General features: G+C 36.2%; 1 protein-coding gene across 1 annotated transcript; it reads right to left on the minus strand.

Moving 5' to 3' along the window:
- Positions 1–82: 82 nt before the first annotated feature.
- On the minus strand, positions 83–17,136 carry mffa (mitochondrial fission factor a). The gene is given in 10 exon segments (XM_048161318.1): positions 83–946; positions 2,332–2,416; positions 2,537–2,590; positions 4,341–4,505; positions 10,862–10,864; positions 10,989–11,080; positions 11,224–11,268; positions 11,271–11,395; positions 11,564–11,777; positions 16,950–17,136. Coding segments are annotated over 9 exon segments (915 nt in total). The 5' UTR covers positions 16,950–17,136; the 3' UTR covers positions 83–814.
- Between the last annotated feature and the right edge of the window lie 122 nt (positions 17,137–17,258).

Consider the following 17,258-nt stretch of genomic DNA (forward strand, 5'->3'; position numbering starts at 1 on the left):
AAGACCGGCATGAATGAAACACATGGAAATTAAACGCATGGAGCTGAAACAAATCCAGTAGATTAAAGCAGGCAGAACAGAGTGCAGTTCACTACTGTTGTCTTTTATTCAAATAAAAGCATTGTTTATGGCTCTGTGAAAGGAAAACTGAATCTGTATAATTTCAGTAATATCCTGCAGAAATGGGCTGTAGCAGAAATAACACCAGTTTCACATAAATAATGACCAGGACTGAACTCACACTAACAAGTATGGATTCTATGTTGATGCAAGGTAACATACAGACGTACATAATGTACCTAAAATCACAACAGTCCATAACATGTTACTATTATTTCATTTTATGCATTTCTCTTGTCTTTGATATATCAGTACGTCCGATTCCATTGGTCTTTGTAAAAGTTCACGTAATATTTTACTAATTTGTATAGTAAAACTATGGAAAAAATTATTACAGCCAAAGCTCAAAGACACGTGAAGTAATATATATATACATCTGGTTCATGCCTGGCTATGCAAAAAAAAAAAAAAAAAAAAAAAAACACCCCCAAAAAGGAATTTAAAACATACAAAACAAAGAAAAAGAGCAATTGTACAATTGTACAAATAAAAAAAAAAAAGTCTATAAATACATATTTATAATAATAAAAAAAGGCTGACCAACTCAAACACAAAAAGCTATCCCTGACTTTACCGCTTTTGCCATGAAGAAAACAAAACGTTTTAGCCAATATAAAATACGGCTAAAGTTTGACACATAGAAGCAGGGCGGGTTTTGATTTTGCCCCTCCCACATTGTGGAGTCCATGTAGCTTTAGCGCCGGAACCAAACCCAGCTGTTGATAAGCCAGAAAGCCACAGTGATGGAATACATGATCATTTCTCGCTTGGCTCTCTCTTTGTTCTCCTCCTCTATGAGCTGCAAACGCCGGTTCAACTTGACAATCTGCAAAGACACAAAATCAAAGAAATTAATTAATTAACCCCTCCATCTTTGAGATCAGTTATTGCTCAATTACACACAACACTGTTCAAAAGTTTAGAGGCAGTAAGATTTATTATTTTCTCCTTGTGTGTGAATTACACATCCTTCCTTGCGGGTCAAAATGACCCAAAGCATTAAAATTAGACCATTTTTTTGCCCAGAAAGTTTGTATCATTTCATTCTGATTTTTTTTTTTCTTTTTTAATGCAGTTTTTTTAATTCTGCATTGTAAATGTGTTCAAATCGAACCCTAAAAAAAAAAAAAAAAAAATCTAAAACCTAAATTGAAAAAAAATAAATAAATAAAAAAAATGCCCTATTTTCCATTCATTTTAATGGGAATTTCTAGTTTGGTGTGTGTGTGTTCTGCATTTGGGATGTTCTATGGTCTCATCCCTTCATTTGTGTGCGTGTGTGTGTGTGTGTGTGTGTGTGTGTGTGTGTGTGTGTGTGTGTTCTGGATTGTGCCAGAAATATTTTTAAATAAAAAAAAACCTTTTCCCATTTCTCATTTATTCCTATGGGGGTGAATTTGACCCGCGAGGGAAGTATTTGTTACTATTTTTATTACAACCACAAAAAAATCCTTGAATCCAGTCAATTTGTTTTTGTGTATTCCTATTTCAAGTGTGACAAATGTGACAAGATGAATACTTCATTTTTACTTAATACTTCAAGTGAAAAGAAATAAAGTTTGGGTCAAAATGACCCGAGGAGAGGATTTAAAGAAATGAATTTAGTCTGGAAAGTACACATTAAATTAAAAATCAAATAAGTGACAGTAAAGACATTTACATTGGTACAAAAGATTTTTATTTTAAATAAATGCAGTTCTTATGAACTTTCTATTCATAAAACAATCTTGCATCACAGTTTCCACTAAAATATTAAGCAGCACAACTGTTTTCAACACTGATAATAAAAATAAACGTTTCATGAGCATCAAATCATCATATCAAAATGATTTCTGAAGGATCATGTGACACTGAAGACTGGAGTAATAATGCTGAAAATTCAGCTTTACCGTCACAAAAATAAATTACACTTAAACATATTCAAATAGAAAACAGTTATTTTAATTTGTAATAATATTTCACAATATTACTAATTTTACAGTATTTTTGATCATATAAATGCAGCATTGATGAGCAAAAAATATCCATCTATATAATTTTTCTTAAGGAATAATTTAATAATAAAACAAATGTAAGAGACTTTGTTTTTCTGAATGGTAGTGTACATAAAATATATTTCTACATTTCTTAAAAATTCTTCCTTTTACATTTATTTTCTTAGGAACTGCACACTATCAAGCATATAGAGTTGTTTTAACAGCAGAATAATACCTGTCTGCGTAGAGAGGTGGCGTCCACAACAGCCATGTCATCTGCTCCTCCCTCAAGAGTAGAGTCCAGCGTGGCCAGGGCATACCTGCCAGAAACATTATACATTTCACAAGACATTGAGATTGTATTGAGAGGATAGAGAGAAAAACAAAGCGAGAGGATAAAAGAGATGATGGACGAAATGAGAGGAAGAGCGAAGAGTTACCTGTTGTCATGCTGGGGGTTAGAGAGGGTTGAACCCCCTCTTAGAGATGGCTTGCTGAGAAGCGGATAGGGAGAAAGTGAGAGAGGGAAAGGATGAAAGAAGACAGACAGACAGACAACTTTAGTAAGATGCAAATGCGTTTTAATGTACATGTTGCAGGGGGTCTTTGTCTCACAGACCCTGTCAACATTTCATTTTATAATCAAATAAGCCTTGCAAAAGAAATTATGATTTCATGACAAACCAGCCAACTGCACAGATCTAAACACAATTTTTTTTCTCTTATTTTTAAGAAAGAAAATAGGACAGTGAGTATAGTTATGCTGGTTTTACATAAACCTAGAGCTGAGTTTAGTGCCCATCAGTGGAGCTGAAGTTAATGCCATTCTACATCAGAAGCCAAGCAAGTCACGGGGCACAGGAAATGAGCTCACGGATACCACCTGTGCGGGTATCCACAGAAATCAAAATCAAAAAAATGAATGTTCTGGATTCAATATAAGTTAGGCTGTATCATTTCACAGCGTTTGTGGCATAATTTCAGTTACCAGAGAAAATTATTCAGATCCTGTTCCGCTACCAAAAAACCCCAAAACAAAACAAAATAAAATAAAACATTTGGGTCAGTAAGATTTTGAAGTAAATTAATAGCTTTTCAGCAAGCATGACTAAAATTGATCAAAAGTGACAGTAAAGACATTTATAATGTTAAAAAAAATATTTATTTTCAAATAAATGTTTTTTTTAACCTTTAATTCATCAAATACTGAAAAACATATAATGGTTTCCACAAAAAATATTAAGCAGCACAACTGTTTTCAATATTGATAATAAAAATAAATGTTTATTGAGCAGCAAATCATCATATTAGAATGATTTCTGAAGGATCATGTGACACTGAAGACTGGAGTAATGATTCAGCTTTGATCACAGGAATAAATTACATTTTATAATATAATATATTCAAATAGAAAACCGTTATTTTAAACTGTAAAAATATTTCACAATATTACTTTTACTGTATTTTTGTTCAAATAAATGCTGCATTGATGAGCAAAAAAAAAGTCATGAATAATATATATATATATATATATATATATATATATATATATATATATATATATATATATATATATATATAAAAATTGTTCTTAAGGAAGAATTAAATAAAATATAATAACATGCAAAAGTTTGCATGTGACCAAAATATAAGCTTCACATTTTAGCTTTTAAATACAGATGCAATATTTGCTTAAAAAAAATTAAATATAACAATTAAAAAAATATTTTCTTTGGTAATTATGCCACAAATGCTGTCAGAAGAACTTAATTTTTAATGAACCCGAACATTCCTTTAAAAACTATACACCAATGCCACAAACGTATGTGTAAATTTAACTGAAATCTTAAAGCTCAGGAAAAAAGAAAGGATTCAAACAAAAGAGCGAGAAGTAAAACCCCAAACAAAGAGGCGAAGGAAGAAATGGAGCTTAGGGAAGCAGCGTGTCCACATCCAACAGCAAACAATACATCGACAAAACTGTCATCTAACTACCATGTAGGGGTTTATGGTTTGTGGTTGAAAGTATTATATTTTGAGGAGGAGTGTTTGTCTGCAAGTGCAAATATCCTATCTCACCTAATCAATTTGTCATCAGAATGACAGAAGAATGTCTATCAGTCGTAGAGGACTTTGTTCTTGGCTTAATCTAATACATTCGATTAGTTACTCTGTGAAGCAACATCTAATTTAGCCAAAAGTCAGTCTTTCAGGAAGATTCAGGGGTCTGATGTCAAAGGTCACCTGCGCTGGTTCTCGTCCAGGACCTCCAGGACCTGCTGGTAGGCCCGGCGTGTGGTTGACTGGATGAAGGAAAAGACACCGTGGGCGCTGAAGAGGTTAAACCCATCCTCGGTGCCACCGAGGGGAGCCATAGTGCGCAATGCAGCAGAGGGGGAGGGAGTCATACTGACCGCACCACAGAGAGAAAGAGAGAGAGAGAGAGAGAGAGAGAGAGAGAGAGAGAGAGAGAGAGACGTAACGAAAGAACAAGAGAGGAAAAGTAGAAGATAGAAGAGAGAGAGAGAGAGAGTGTCAAACAAATGTAAGGTTTCAGAAAGAAGGAAATAAAAGTAGAAAGAATGGAACAGAAGTCGGATAATGGAAATAAAGACTACATTTCATTGGCCCAGAAGAAATGGAGAGATGTCATACAATAGATAGGCAACAGCCTCACCATATAAAAATAAACCTACAACCCAAATACAAACCCATCAACAAGCGGAAACAAGCAAACTCTTGTCGTTTTAACAACACAAACACACAAAGCAGTGTCTGAGCATCACAACCACAAGCCTCAGAAGCAGATACCAAACGGATGAGCTCACATCAGACTAACGACGAGGCCGTTTACTGACCCGTAGAATCCATCAAACAGACACAACTTCACCTCTGAGATCCGAACAGCAGTCCGCCTTAAAATAGTGCAAAATTATAGCTCAGGTATTTTGATAGGTGAATCGCATGAAAACATGTCCAGGTCACATTACACTGGCCCCATTTTTCATAAAGAAACGTCTAACCAGTCTAAGAGAAACCAAAATGTTTTATTGTTATTATTATCATCAATAGCCACTATATTATGTTTGTAAATATTATTATATTATAATCCTTACAGAATAAGGGTTATATAGTAATAAATATTGTTTCATATAATGAATAATTTATCATATACATTTTATTATTGTATTGTACAGTATTATTTTATATAAATAGATAATATTTTATATTATAAAATATGTTTATATTAAATAATTTAGCATAATGTTTTAGTATTACAGTTAAAAGAATTTTATTTATTTATTTATTTTTTTAAAGGGGTGGTTCAATGTTTTTTTTCTAGGCTTGATTGTGTTTTTGGGGCGCAGTTTAACGTCTTAATGCTTCGTTTTTTTTTTTTTTTTTGAAAACGTTGTATTTTTCATATATTTTAGCTTTATTCTACACCTCTGTTTCCACCATAGACAGTAAAAGAAAGTGGTTTCCACTGTCATATGAACAGCTTGTTTGACTTCCTGCTTCTATGAAGCCACTCCCTCCTAAATACGCAATGTGCTCAGATTGGTTAGCGGGTCCAGTCTATCCAGAGCCATCTTGATTCGCTCGAAGAGTCCGGAAACGACACGGCCTTTACCGTTTGTTACCGGTTACGTGCGCTTCAGTTATACTGTATCAAAGACTATAGAGTGCCCCAGGGATGACGCATTTTTGTAGGCCAACCCGGAAGTTAGCAGCGCACGGGTTCCCTCGACTGAAAGCCTATGCATTTTTCCCATAGACTTTTGGAAAATCGCAGAAAATAAGCTCTGTGTTTAACAAAGGGTTATGACACTTACACGTTTTGTCTATCAAGATAATCTTTACAAGTTAACACAACATTTATAGATTTTGAAGCCTAAACAAAGTCGTCAGAGATAAAAGGCTAACAGTAGGCTACAAACGGACTACAGCACACCATGGTCGCGGATCAACGTCGTCACCACCAAACTTCCTCAAACTGTAAAACAACTCTATCTAAAAACATGCTCACTGATTATGATCTGCGTTGTGTATGAATACTTATCCACTTTTTCATGAGAAATGCTGTCCAAATGTCCCGTTTTTAATGATGACATCTAAAGTCCCCGCCAAAGGAAGTAGTCCCTTTTAGCAATTTGTTAGCAACTGCCGAATTTAAGACACAGTAAAAGTTTAAAAAAAATCACAAGTGGGTTATAACTGGTGTGTTTTATGTCATAGATCAAAACGTGAAAGTATTTAGAGGCTTTGTTAACCACAGACCTTATTTCAGGCGATTTAGCAAAAACCCATTCAAAAAACCCATAGACTTTACGGCGTTGGAACCGGAAGTCCTAAAATGCTAACTCGTTTCCGGGTTTTGCCTACAAAAACGTGTCATCGGTTGTTAAGTCTGACGTCACACGGCAGCGCTTCCGGGTCCTAACCACAGTCTATGGTCCAAACGCTCTATCTCATGCCACAAGAAAACAACAAATGGTGCTAATATACACACACGATGTGGTGTAATACTACAAAAAATATATAATTATAACCTTTATCTCCATACCAAAATTCCAGATGGCCAGACAATGATTAATTAATCGTTAAAATATTAATATCTGTAACACTGTGAGCATGGAGACTGTTGTGTACACTGTAAGCATTTAAAATGTTTAAGTTTTTAAAATGATTGATGTTTAAAATGAATAAATAACGCTCATAAACGGACATCGATGGCATTCTCAAGTGAAATGAGTCGAGGCTTGGACCCGGAAACGGCGTTCCTTACGTCACGACTTAACAAGCGGATAGAATAACCATAGACGTGTCACTCGTATTGTTTTGAATGGGAGAAAGTGAAACGCGCAATATGGCGGAATAAGTCCCGCCTTCTAAATAAGAGCCAATCGCCGACTGGTAAAGTCATCGCGTCAACTCAGCGGCCGTTAGAATCACCGGTTTCTATAGCTTGATCCAGCCTGAAAAATCAGTTTTTTTGTAATGATTCGAGCGTTTAGAAGCTAAATTTATGAGCCGGTTGTTGTTAGATTTCATTGGTGATTTCAAATATGAAATTTAATCGTAAGGTTGGCGAACAGTTTTGGAGAATTTTATGTTTCCCCATTCAAAGAGATTGCATGATGCCCAGAATGCCCGAGAGGCGTTTCAAAGATGGCCGCCGAGTGAAAAGACTTGTATTAAAGGGACTTTGATTGTATGCTCAATTTGAATATATTGCTGTATCAAATTGAGCCCGAATCAGACCCAGATGAACAGCAATAACGGCTTTTAAAGGACGTTTATGAATGGTATTTCATTTAGTATTTGTGTCAAAGTGTTTAGATGCTGTCCTTGCGGTTTGTTAGCTTTCAATATACAGTTTTATCCTGATTAAAGCTTTACTGTAGCCGAATACATGACTGAGTAGTGGCATTTTTGTAAAGGTAGCGTTTAATTTACAGCATGAACAACTGTTTGTCTATGAACATAGCAGTTTGTTGGCGTTTGTTGAAGAAGTATGCACTATAATACAGCTAACTGCCTAGCGAAGCAAAAACTGCTCTTTGTATATATGCAACCAAAAAAAATAGCAACAGAACTATAACATTACGTTTAAAAGACATGTACAAACAATAAAACGTACTTACAGTGTGAAGCCAATAAACAGCAGCTTCTGCTTTTAAAGTGGGAACTGCCTCTTTCAGTGAAAGCCTTTGTGCATTCAGTAATAGTCATCCAGCATTAAACTCATATAGATTCTGGAAGCTGTCTTCAGCGCCGCATCCAGTGTAGACAATATCACAGATTATAATCATTTGTAGTGATGTGTCGTTCTTGAACGATTTGTTCATTTTGAACGAATCTTTAATGTGACTCGGGAAGAACGAGTCGTCTCGGGGGGGTGATTCGTTCAGTCGCGCATGCGCAATATTCTATAGGTTCTGTACTGCTAGTAGTAGTTCACCTGATGATTCAATTGATTAGTTCATTTCATGAGTCTTTCGGGTTTTGAGTCGTTCCTTAATCACGTGACAGACCCATACGCTAAACCAATGCTGTGTGACCCAAGCACATTATATTTATTAGTAAATAACTTTAACTCTCCAGTTTTATTTCAGTTTGTGTTACAACTGTTAAAGCTGAAGTTATCATAACCTTGATGTTTTAAACTAACATTAATAATTCAAATTCAAAATGTTATTTGCTTTTAATTTATGTCATTATATGTCCTTTTTGAGCAATCTTCTTATACATATATTAGACCAATATGCCAAGTCTGCCTAGGAAAAGCAATTATTATACCAGCAAACTCAAAATTGGAGTAAAAATGAACAAACTAGGCTATAAATACTTTGTATTGTAGGCTTGGATTATTATATTATTATATAGCCTAGTGTTTATGTACAGATAGACAGTCAAAAAGATAAATTAATCAATGTTTTATTTATAACAGGGCTTTATTTATTTATAAAATAATAACACACCACAGATCCTCAAGAAACAGTAACAAAAACATAGTGACAGAAATGTCAGAAATAGCGTATGGGTCTGTCACGTGATTAAGGAACGTCTCAAAACCCGAAAAACTCATGAAATGAACTAATCAATTCTATTTCCGGCTCAGACTGCATTGGTTTAGCGTATGGGTCTGTCACGTGATTAAGGAACGACTCAAAAACCCGAAAGACTCATAAAAAGAACTAATCAATTCTCTTTCCGGCTCAGACTGCATTGGTTTAGTGTATGGGTCTGTCACGTGATTAAGGAACGACTCAAAACCCGAAAAACTCATGAAAAGAACTAATCAATTCTCTTTGCGGCTCAGACTGCATTGGTTTAGTGTATGGGGCTGTCTGTCACGTAATTAAGGAATGACTTAAACCCTTGTCAGACAAGAGGTGAGGTGAGCTTAATCAGCTTGTCATAAACTGAAGACCCAGGTAAAGAATGAATTAATAATTTCTGAATCTTATAGCATTGTAGTTTTGTATTGTTTGTAGTGTGATCAACGTTTGCGTAAGTAGTAGATGTGTTGGGGAAGTAACACGTAACATTTTAATTACATTTTGCTAAAATGAACGAAATGACTCGAAAAAAGATTCGTTCATTTTGTTGAACGAGACTCAAAAATCCGAGTCGGTAAAATGATCCGAACTTCCCATCACTAATCGCACCGCGCCGCTCGCGTCCGGTTTACACAACTGTGACATGGCCTCGCCCACTTTGTTGCGTGTTACCCGGGGCGTGTTTTGCAGGGTTTATGATGTCACCAACCCGGGAGGAAGCTCGTTGTAGTCCAAACCGATCGTTTTTGTAGGCATTAAACTGCCATAAGTTTAAAAGACAATATCTCCGTTTGCATTGAACTTTCAGCGCTGTAACTGTGCAGATACTGTTTATGCTCAAGCAGCAATATTACACACTAACTGAGGTTAAAAAAGTGAAATCGCATTGAACCACCCCTTTAATCTGAATTAGAACTGTCACTGCAAAGAAAATAAACTCAAAATATAAGTTTCTTTTTTTAAAGCTAAACATAATTTCTTATATCTTTCTTTTGATTTTAAGGTGAAATAAGAACTGGACATGTTTTTGTGTGATTACTGATGTGACAAGGAAATTAGGTTTATTTCTGATTTTGTGTATTGTCACTTACAAGTTGTTCGTTTTTCTTATTGTTAATTAATATTGTTAGTCAATATTATTAAATATTTAAATACACTAGCATTTAAAAGTTTGGGGTCAGTAAGATTTTTTAAAATGTTTTTGAAAGAAGTCTCCTATGCTCACCAAGGCTGCATTCATTTATTTGATCAAATATTATTACAATTTGTGAAATATTATTACAATTTACAGTAACTGTTTTCTATATATTTTAAAATGTCATTTATCCCTGTGATCAAAGCTGAATTTTCAGCATCATTACTCCAGTCTTCAGTGTCACATGATCCTTCAGAAATCATTCTGATTCAGAATTTTTTAATGAATAGTAAGTTCAAAAGAACAGCATTTTTTAAAATAGAAATCTTTCAACATTACAAATGTTTTACTGTCACTTCTGATCAATTTTTAATGCATCCTTACTGAATACAAGTAATTAAAAAAAAAAAACACTGACCCTAAACTTTTAACCAGCAGTGTACATTTAAATACAAACAAATTATGAATTTATGATTAAGTTAAAATGTCATTTTTAATCGTAATTTAGAGTAATTTAAAATTTGATAAAGGACAGTTTGGCTGATGGACATGACATTTAGATCAGTAGCAGAAGCCATACTAGTGTTAATTTTATTGGGGTCTACGGGAAAAAAAAAAAAAAAAAAAAAAAAAAAAAAAGAGGTGCTGGTCATTGACGGGTTTAAGTACTTCTACAGACCAGCCAATCAGAAACCATCATGTCAAAACTAACAATTGTTTAGTTGAAGGAGAATGACTGATCTGTTTTTTTAAAAAGTACAAACCCTCAGTGTAAACAGCTCCTCAATCCCAGAAGTGGCCATTCATTAGAGTACAATAGAGTAGAATAGAGCCGTCAGGCAGTCATGGCATGAGGGAAACTGACAAAGCAACTCTAAACTACACTGACCAATACCATATCACAAGCCGTTTCATATTGTGATAATATTGGTTTTCACCATGACTGACAGGTGTGATCAGGCCACTCCTGTACATGCAATAACATGCACTGAGGTTCAAAAAGCACAAAAGCCAAACTGAAAGGGCTTGAAACTAAACAATACACATGCATGGTTCTAACTCACCCCCTTTGAGTCAGCATCATGAAGGGAGAAAGAGAGACACCAGGGGGAGGAAAAAACACATAATGGAGTGAGAGGGCCATGTTGACAGGGCAGAGGTATGTGTGTGTATTCGTGGCTTTGCACTCACATGGAGTCGTTTCTGGCGAGCTGGCCATTGTGTTGCACACCTATGTTCTCGCTGACCGAGCGTTCTCTACGTGTCTTGGTTTGCGTGCGCACCTGTGTGAAGCAGAGAAAGTGGACAGGTGTTCCTTATTTTACTAAACCCAAACTGACATGTCGCTGTTCTTTCTTTAGCGACGTTCATTAGCACTCAGACCTACACATCCCACATCTTGCTAAATTTGGTCTGTCCCACTTACTTCTTCGCTAGGCTGACTTGCAGAGCTTGCCTGCTCCATTTCCATGGAAGTCGAAAGGGCTGTTCGTTGAGCGTGAGGACCCGAGGTGGCGTCTTGAGGGACAGTGTTGACTCCAACGGGGTGGACTGGATGAGGTCCAGATCTCGGTGAAACTGCATGTTATCACCGTCTCCTACATAGAAAGATGAGTGACCGATCAGATATTCGTCCACTCTGAAAATTGATGTGGATTATTCAAGTGAAACAAACTGCCTAAAAGAGAAATTCACTCTCATGCCGTTCCAAATCTGTATGACTTTCTTTATTCAGCGATAGATATTTTGAGCTTCCCAACTCGTACCTGCCACTACGATTCTCTCGGGAACGTGCATCATTGCCGTGTGGAGTGTTTCACGCTCTGGAAGTTCCTGCTCTTCTGAGCTATACGGAGCCACTTTGAGCTGCTGAGGAATGCGCATTCTCTGACTGATGCCCTCCGTGTATTCCAGCTCATAGTGGATCCGGTTCATCTCCGCCATCTCGGCTGTGGGAGAGGGGAACGCCGCTCCACTCATCTACAGGGTATACAGAAAAAAAACACAAAAAAAAAACAGGCCAGCTGTGATATACAGTGAGAAAATTCCAAAACATGTCAATCACATAGTCAAACAAAATTCCAAAGGAATGTGAACAGAAGCCCTATTGGAATTTTTTCATACTTTGTAACCATAGGATCATATAGGAATCCTCTAAGAATCAAATATGATCTTATTGGACGTATACATTCTTTGGTTCTATCATTTTTTTCTATATAATGTTTTGCTTTTGGACAGTTAAAGGTCCCGTTTTTCGTGGTTTTTTGAAGCTTTGATTGTGTTTATAGTGTGCAATATAACATGTGTTCATGTTTCGCGTGTAAAAAAACACAGTATTTTTCACATAATTTACTTATCTGTATACCGCTGTTTCCACTGTCATAAAAACGGGCTGATGACTTCCTTGTTCTATGAAGTCCCTCCTTCAGAAATACGTAACGAGTTCTGATTGTGCCAGCGGTTCCTGTGTTGTGATTCGACAGCAGCTTCTGCTCCATCTTTCAAGAATAATCTTTGTGCGAATCCGGCATTAAACTGATTGAGATTGAGGAAGCTGTCCTCAGCAAAATGTGCTGCACATAGTTTTACATGTGGATTATAATTTTCGGGAACGGAGTTAAACATAAATTGTAACCATTGATCTCTAAGTACAGCGTCCCTTGGAAGGCCAAACAAAGGTGATTGGACTGCGGGATGAAAATAACAGCGTTTCGACGACATGGCGACAAACACACTCTACAAACGCAACTCTTGCTCTTCTCCGTGGGAGCGCAACAAGACCACGCCCCTTTTTTTGTGTATTCCTGTGGGCGGAGGTTAGTCAAAAAACTGTTTTAGTGACATCATTAAAGAAGGAAGTAGAGGGATGTAGTCCAAACTGGCCGTTCGATGTAGGCGACTTCTGTTAAATAAAATATCTCGCTTGGCTTTGAACTTTGAGCTTTAAAATTTTACAGATTTTATTTATACTCTAACAACAACATTACACACTAACTAAAGTTTGAAACATGGGATCACGAAGAACGGGACCTTTAAAAGAAACCAGATTAGAAGCTTTAAATGGATAGTTCACCCAAAAATGAAAATTTGATGTTTATCTGCTTACCCCCAGGACATCCAAGGTGTAGGTGACTTTGTTTCTTCAGTAGAACACAAATGATGATTTTTAACTCCAACTGTTGCCGTCTGTCAGCCGTATAATGCATGTCAATAGGAACTTCGTCTATAAGAGTAAAAAAAACAAAAAAAAAACATGCACAGACAAATCCAAATTAAACCCTGCTGCTCGTGACGACACATTGATGTTCTAAGACACGAAACGATCGGTTTGTGTGAGAAACCAATACACCACTATGTCCAACTGCCCTCCACATCCGGTGTGTGAGGTCTGAATGCACTCTGATGACGGAAGTGAATCTCTCGCACTCATTGAAGTATAAGCGCGAAACATCACTTCCAGGCATCAGAACGCGTTTTCTGACCTCACTAACCGGATGCTGAACGCAGTTGGACATAGTGGTGTTTTAGAGGTAAAAAATTATATAAATACGGTTCGGATTTCTCGAACAAACCGATCGTTTTGAGTCTTAGGACATCAATGTGTCGTCACGAGCCGTGGGGTTTAATTTGGATTTGTCTGTGCATGTTTTTTTTTTTTTTTTACTCTTATAGATCGAAGTTGACATGCATTATACGACTGACAGACCACAACAGTTGGAGTTAAAAATCATCATTTGTGTTCTACTAAAGAAACAAAGTCACCTACATCTTGGATGCACTGGGGGTAAGCAGATAAACATCAAATTTTCATTTTTGGGTGAACTATCCCTTTAAAATACTGAAAGATCCTTTTTTTCATTTCTCTTGCTGTCTTACTGGAGCATTTTATCCTATAGATTATAGTTCTTTTATTATTATAGAATAATTTTTATACTATAATAATAATACATTTTATTTAAAGGCGCCTTTCAAAGCACTCAAGGACATTGTACAGTTGAGTGATAGTCATAAAAACAAATCAAGACAGCAATACAACAAAACAACAGTTGTTTAACATTAGATAATCTAAAATTGATCAGAGAAAGCTAATTTAAATAGATATGTTTTAAGACATGATTTAAAAGCAGCAAGACAATCACTTTCTCTTATAGATTGTGGAAAAAAATTCCAGAGATAAGGAGCAGCACGGCTAAATGCCCAGGACCACATAGTGACTAAACAAACAGAAGGTACAACAAGAGAAACAGTTGAAGAAGATCGAAGAGTACGCTTCGGGGTGTAGAAATAAAGCAAGTCGGAGAGATATGAGGGTGTAAGATTGTGAAGAGCTTTAAAAGTAGAAGCAGAATCTTGTACTCTTCTCGATATTTAACAGGAAGTCAATGTACACTGCGTTCCAAATTATTATGCAAGAGACAAATCGGTAAGATTTCTGTACAATAATCATTCAGATTTTAGTTTTTCTAAGAAAATGTTTGTTCGTTTATTTATCCATGTCTTTTTAGATAACTGGTATCAATCTCAGACAGAATAATTGGAAACCCTACTTAGAGGTTGTTCCACATTATTAAGCAAGTCACAGTTCTCATGCAATATGGGGAGGAAGAAAGATCTTTCTGAAGATGAAAAGCATGAAATGGTGCAATGTTGTGCAAAAGGCATGAAAACAACTAATATTGTGTGAAACTGAATGGAGATTTATCGAATTATCATAAGATTTGTGAGTGATTTAGAGCAGAGCAGAACTCGGTCAGATAAAGGCTTATTGAGGAAAGTTCCTGTCAAAAAATTTAATTGTATTAAAAGGGCAGCTATAAAAAAAGCCAGTGTTGAGCAGCAAACAGGTATTTGAAGCTGCTGGTGGCTCAATGGAAGAGGTAGTAATTATACAGTCAGCTGAGTTCTGGACCAACTGAAGTTTATGAAGGAGTTTGTGAGGTAACCCAAATTGAAGAGAGTTAACATAATCAATGCGTGAAGTGACCAGAGTGTGTACAAAAATGGCTGTGGAAATGGACGAAGACGGTTGATGTTGTTTTATCAGTTTTCAACTTGAGAAAGTTTGCATGAAAACCAGGATTTAATTTCTTCTAACAGTCCAAGAGAGAGGAAGAAAGAAGAGTCGGCTTGGATGACAAATAGAGCTGGGTGTCGTCTGCATAGCAATGAAAACTAATGCCATATTTCCTAAAAATATAACCAAGTGGTAATAAGTAAATGCTAATTAAAAGAGGGCCCAACACAGAGCCTTGAGGAACACCAGTGCTAACAGATGAAGAATATGACCTGAAATTGTTAAGCTGGACAAACTGAGAGCGCCCGGAGAGATAAGATCTGAACCAGGTGAGAGGAACACCTGTGATAACCTGTAGAGAATAATCTATCTAAAAGAACTTGATGGGAAATAGTATCAAAGGCCGCACTTAGATCAGAAGTTCAGAAATATTATAGTGTTTATTAATATTAGCTTATATTGTTAGTTTCTCATTTTAATTGTAGTTTAAGTTTTAGAAATTTTGTAATGTGCTTTTGTCATTTTTATTATTTTTGTTTTGTTTTCATATTTCTGTTAAAGGGTTAGTTCACCCAAAAATGAAATTTCTGTCATTAATTACTCATGTCGTTCCACACCCGTAAGACCTTCGTTCATTTCCGGAACACAAATTAAGATATTTTTGATGAAACCAAGGGTTTCTGAACCACACATAGGCAGCAACGTCATTGCACTTTTCCAGGCCCAGAAAAGTAGAAAAGAAATCGATAAAATAGTCACTGTGACTACAGTGGTTCAACCTTAATGTTATAAAGTGAAGATAATACTTTTTGTGCACAAAAACAAAACAAAAATACCGACTTTATTTAACAATTTCTTCTCTTCCCTGTCACTCTCCTATGCTGTTGACACTGTAAACACAGAGCAGCACTTCCGGCTCAGTATTGGCCGACGCTGTACACGTGAGCAGCACGACTCATGCGCGTGATGCTGACGCAAGAGCCGGCCAATAATGAGTTGATGTGAACTATTTTAATAATGTCTTTGCCTCCTTTCAGGGCCTTAAAAAGTGTGTGGATCAGAAACTCTCAAATTTCATCAAAAATATCTTAATTTGTGAAGATAATATAATATCTTAATTTGTGAAGATAAACGAAGGTCTTAAGGGTGTGGAACAACATGAGGGTGAGTAATTAATGACAGAAATGTCATTTATTTTTGGGTGAACTAACCCTTTAAGCTTTAATTTATTTTTATTTCAATTTTTGAAATTTTAGTCCTTCAACTTAGTTGCCGAAACAACATCTAATTTTTTCATTTCATATTTTTTGTTTATTTCATTTCAGCTTCATTTCAATTACTGAAAACTAATAATAGTTTCAGATTCATGATAACACTGGCTCTAAATGATCTGGTTCTGTTATGCTGAAATTAAAGAAAACTAAAACCAATAAAGATCTTTAGATTTTGTTCCTAATTATAAGAGAAAATACCTTCAAACCATCCTGCAAATCATGCATCAAAATCTCTCGTACAACAAAACCGGAATCACAGGTTGTCCAACACTGTCTGTGACATTTACCTCTAATTCAAAGAGAGCTCATAAGACTGCAAGTTTGAAGCAACTAAATAATATTACTACAATATAGATACATAACCGATCCACCCACTATCATCCCCAGACCCTGCGGCTAAACTGAAGCAGAAAGGAAAGCAGCTCTCATCAGTATCTTGTGGTCAAATCATGAGATCAACTATTTCAGGAAGCAAAATGCCACTGAGCACACGGGCAGCTCCACACTTTAATCTCTTAAGCATTCCTACTGAATGAATGCTTCGTGGTTTACGTTTCAGAAAATTATCCAAACACAAATAACGTCAATATGGACGTTTTTGGTTTCTTTTTGCTGGATATGCAGCAGTACTACAGTAAAAGCACCTGCAATATTTTGTTTTGAATGTTTGGGTGGATCCGATCAAACCAAACAGAAAATACATAAGGTCAAATACTTTATAGTATCATATTTAGGCCCTGAAAAACCTGTTAGCGAAATCAATGAATGATGAGTACATCAAGGGCCCTCAAAAGTACATCAATGACAGCTGATAAAGGGCTAAAGCATGATCAAAATCACATCACAACTCATATAGACTCGTACCTTCACCGAGATCAGATCCACTGATGGATTAGACACGTTAAAATGAAATGTTATCGTAAAATCCGATGATTTTGTGGGTTTTTAGAGAAAGAGAATCATCCCGCAGTACAGCACAGACCAGCTCGACCCAGACCGCGCCACAGCTGCGTGAAGCCGGCGGACACAGAGGAGAGCTTTAGAGGCGCTTTTCAAATTAAAAGTCTCTCTAGGGACTTCATTTAAAAGTCACGGGTTTTCTCTCATCTTCGGGGGAAACATCGCTCATTGTCATAGTCTGTCAATTACCTTTGAAATGACATTATAATTTTA

This window comes from Megalobrama amblycephala, linkage group LG16 (genome assembly GCF_018812025.1).
Source record: "Megalobrama amblycephala isolate DHTTF-2021 linkage group LG16, ASM1881202v1, whole genome shotgun sequence".
In the NCBI taxonomy this organism is placed as follows: Eukaryota; Metazoa; Chordata; class Actinopteri; order Cypriniformes; family Xenocyprididae; genus Megalobrama; species Megalobrama amblycephala.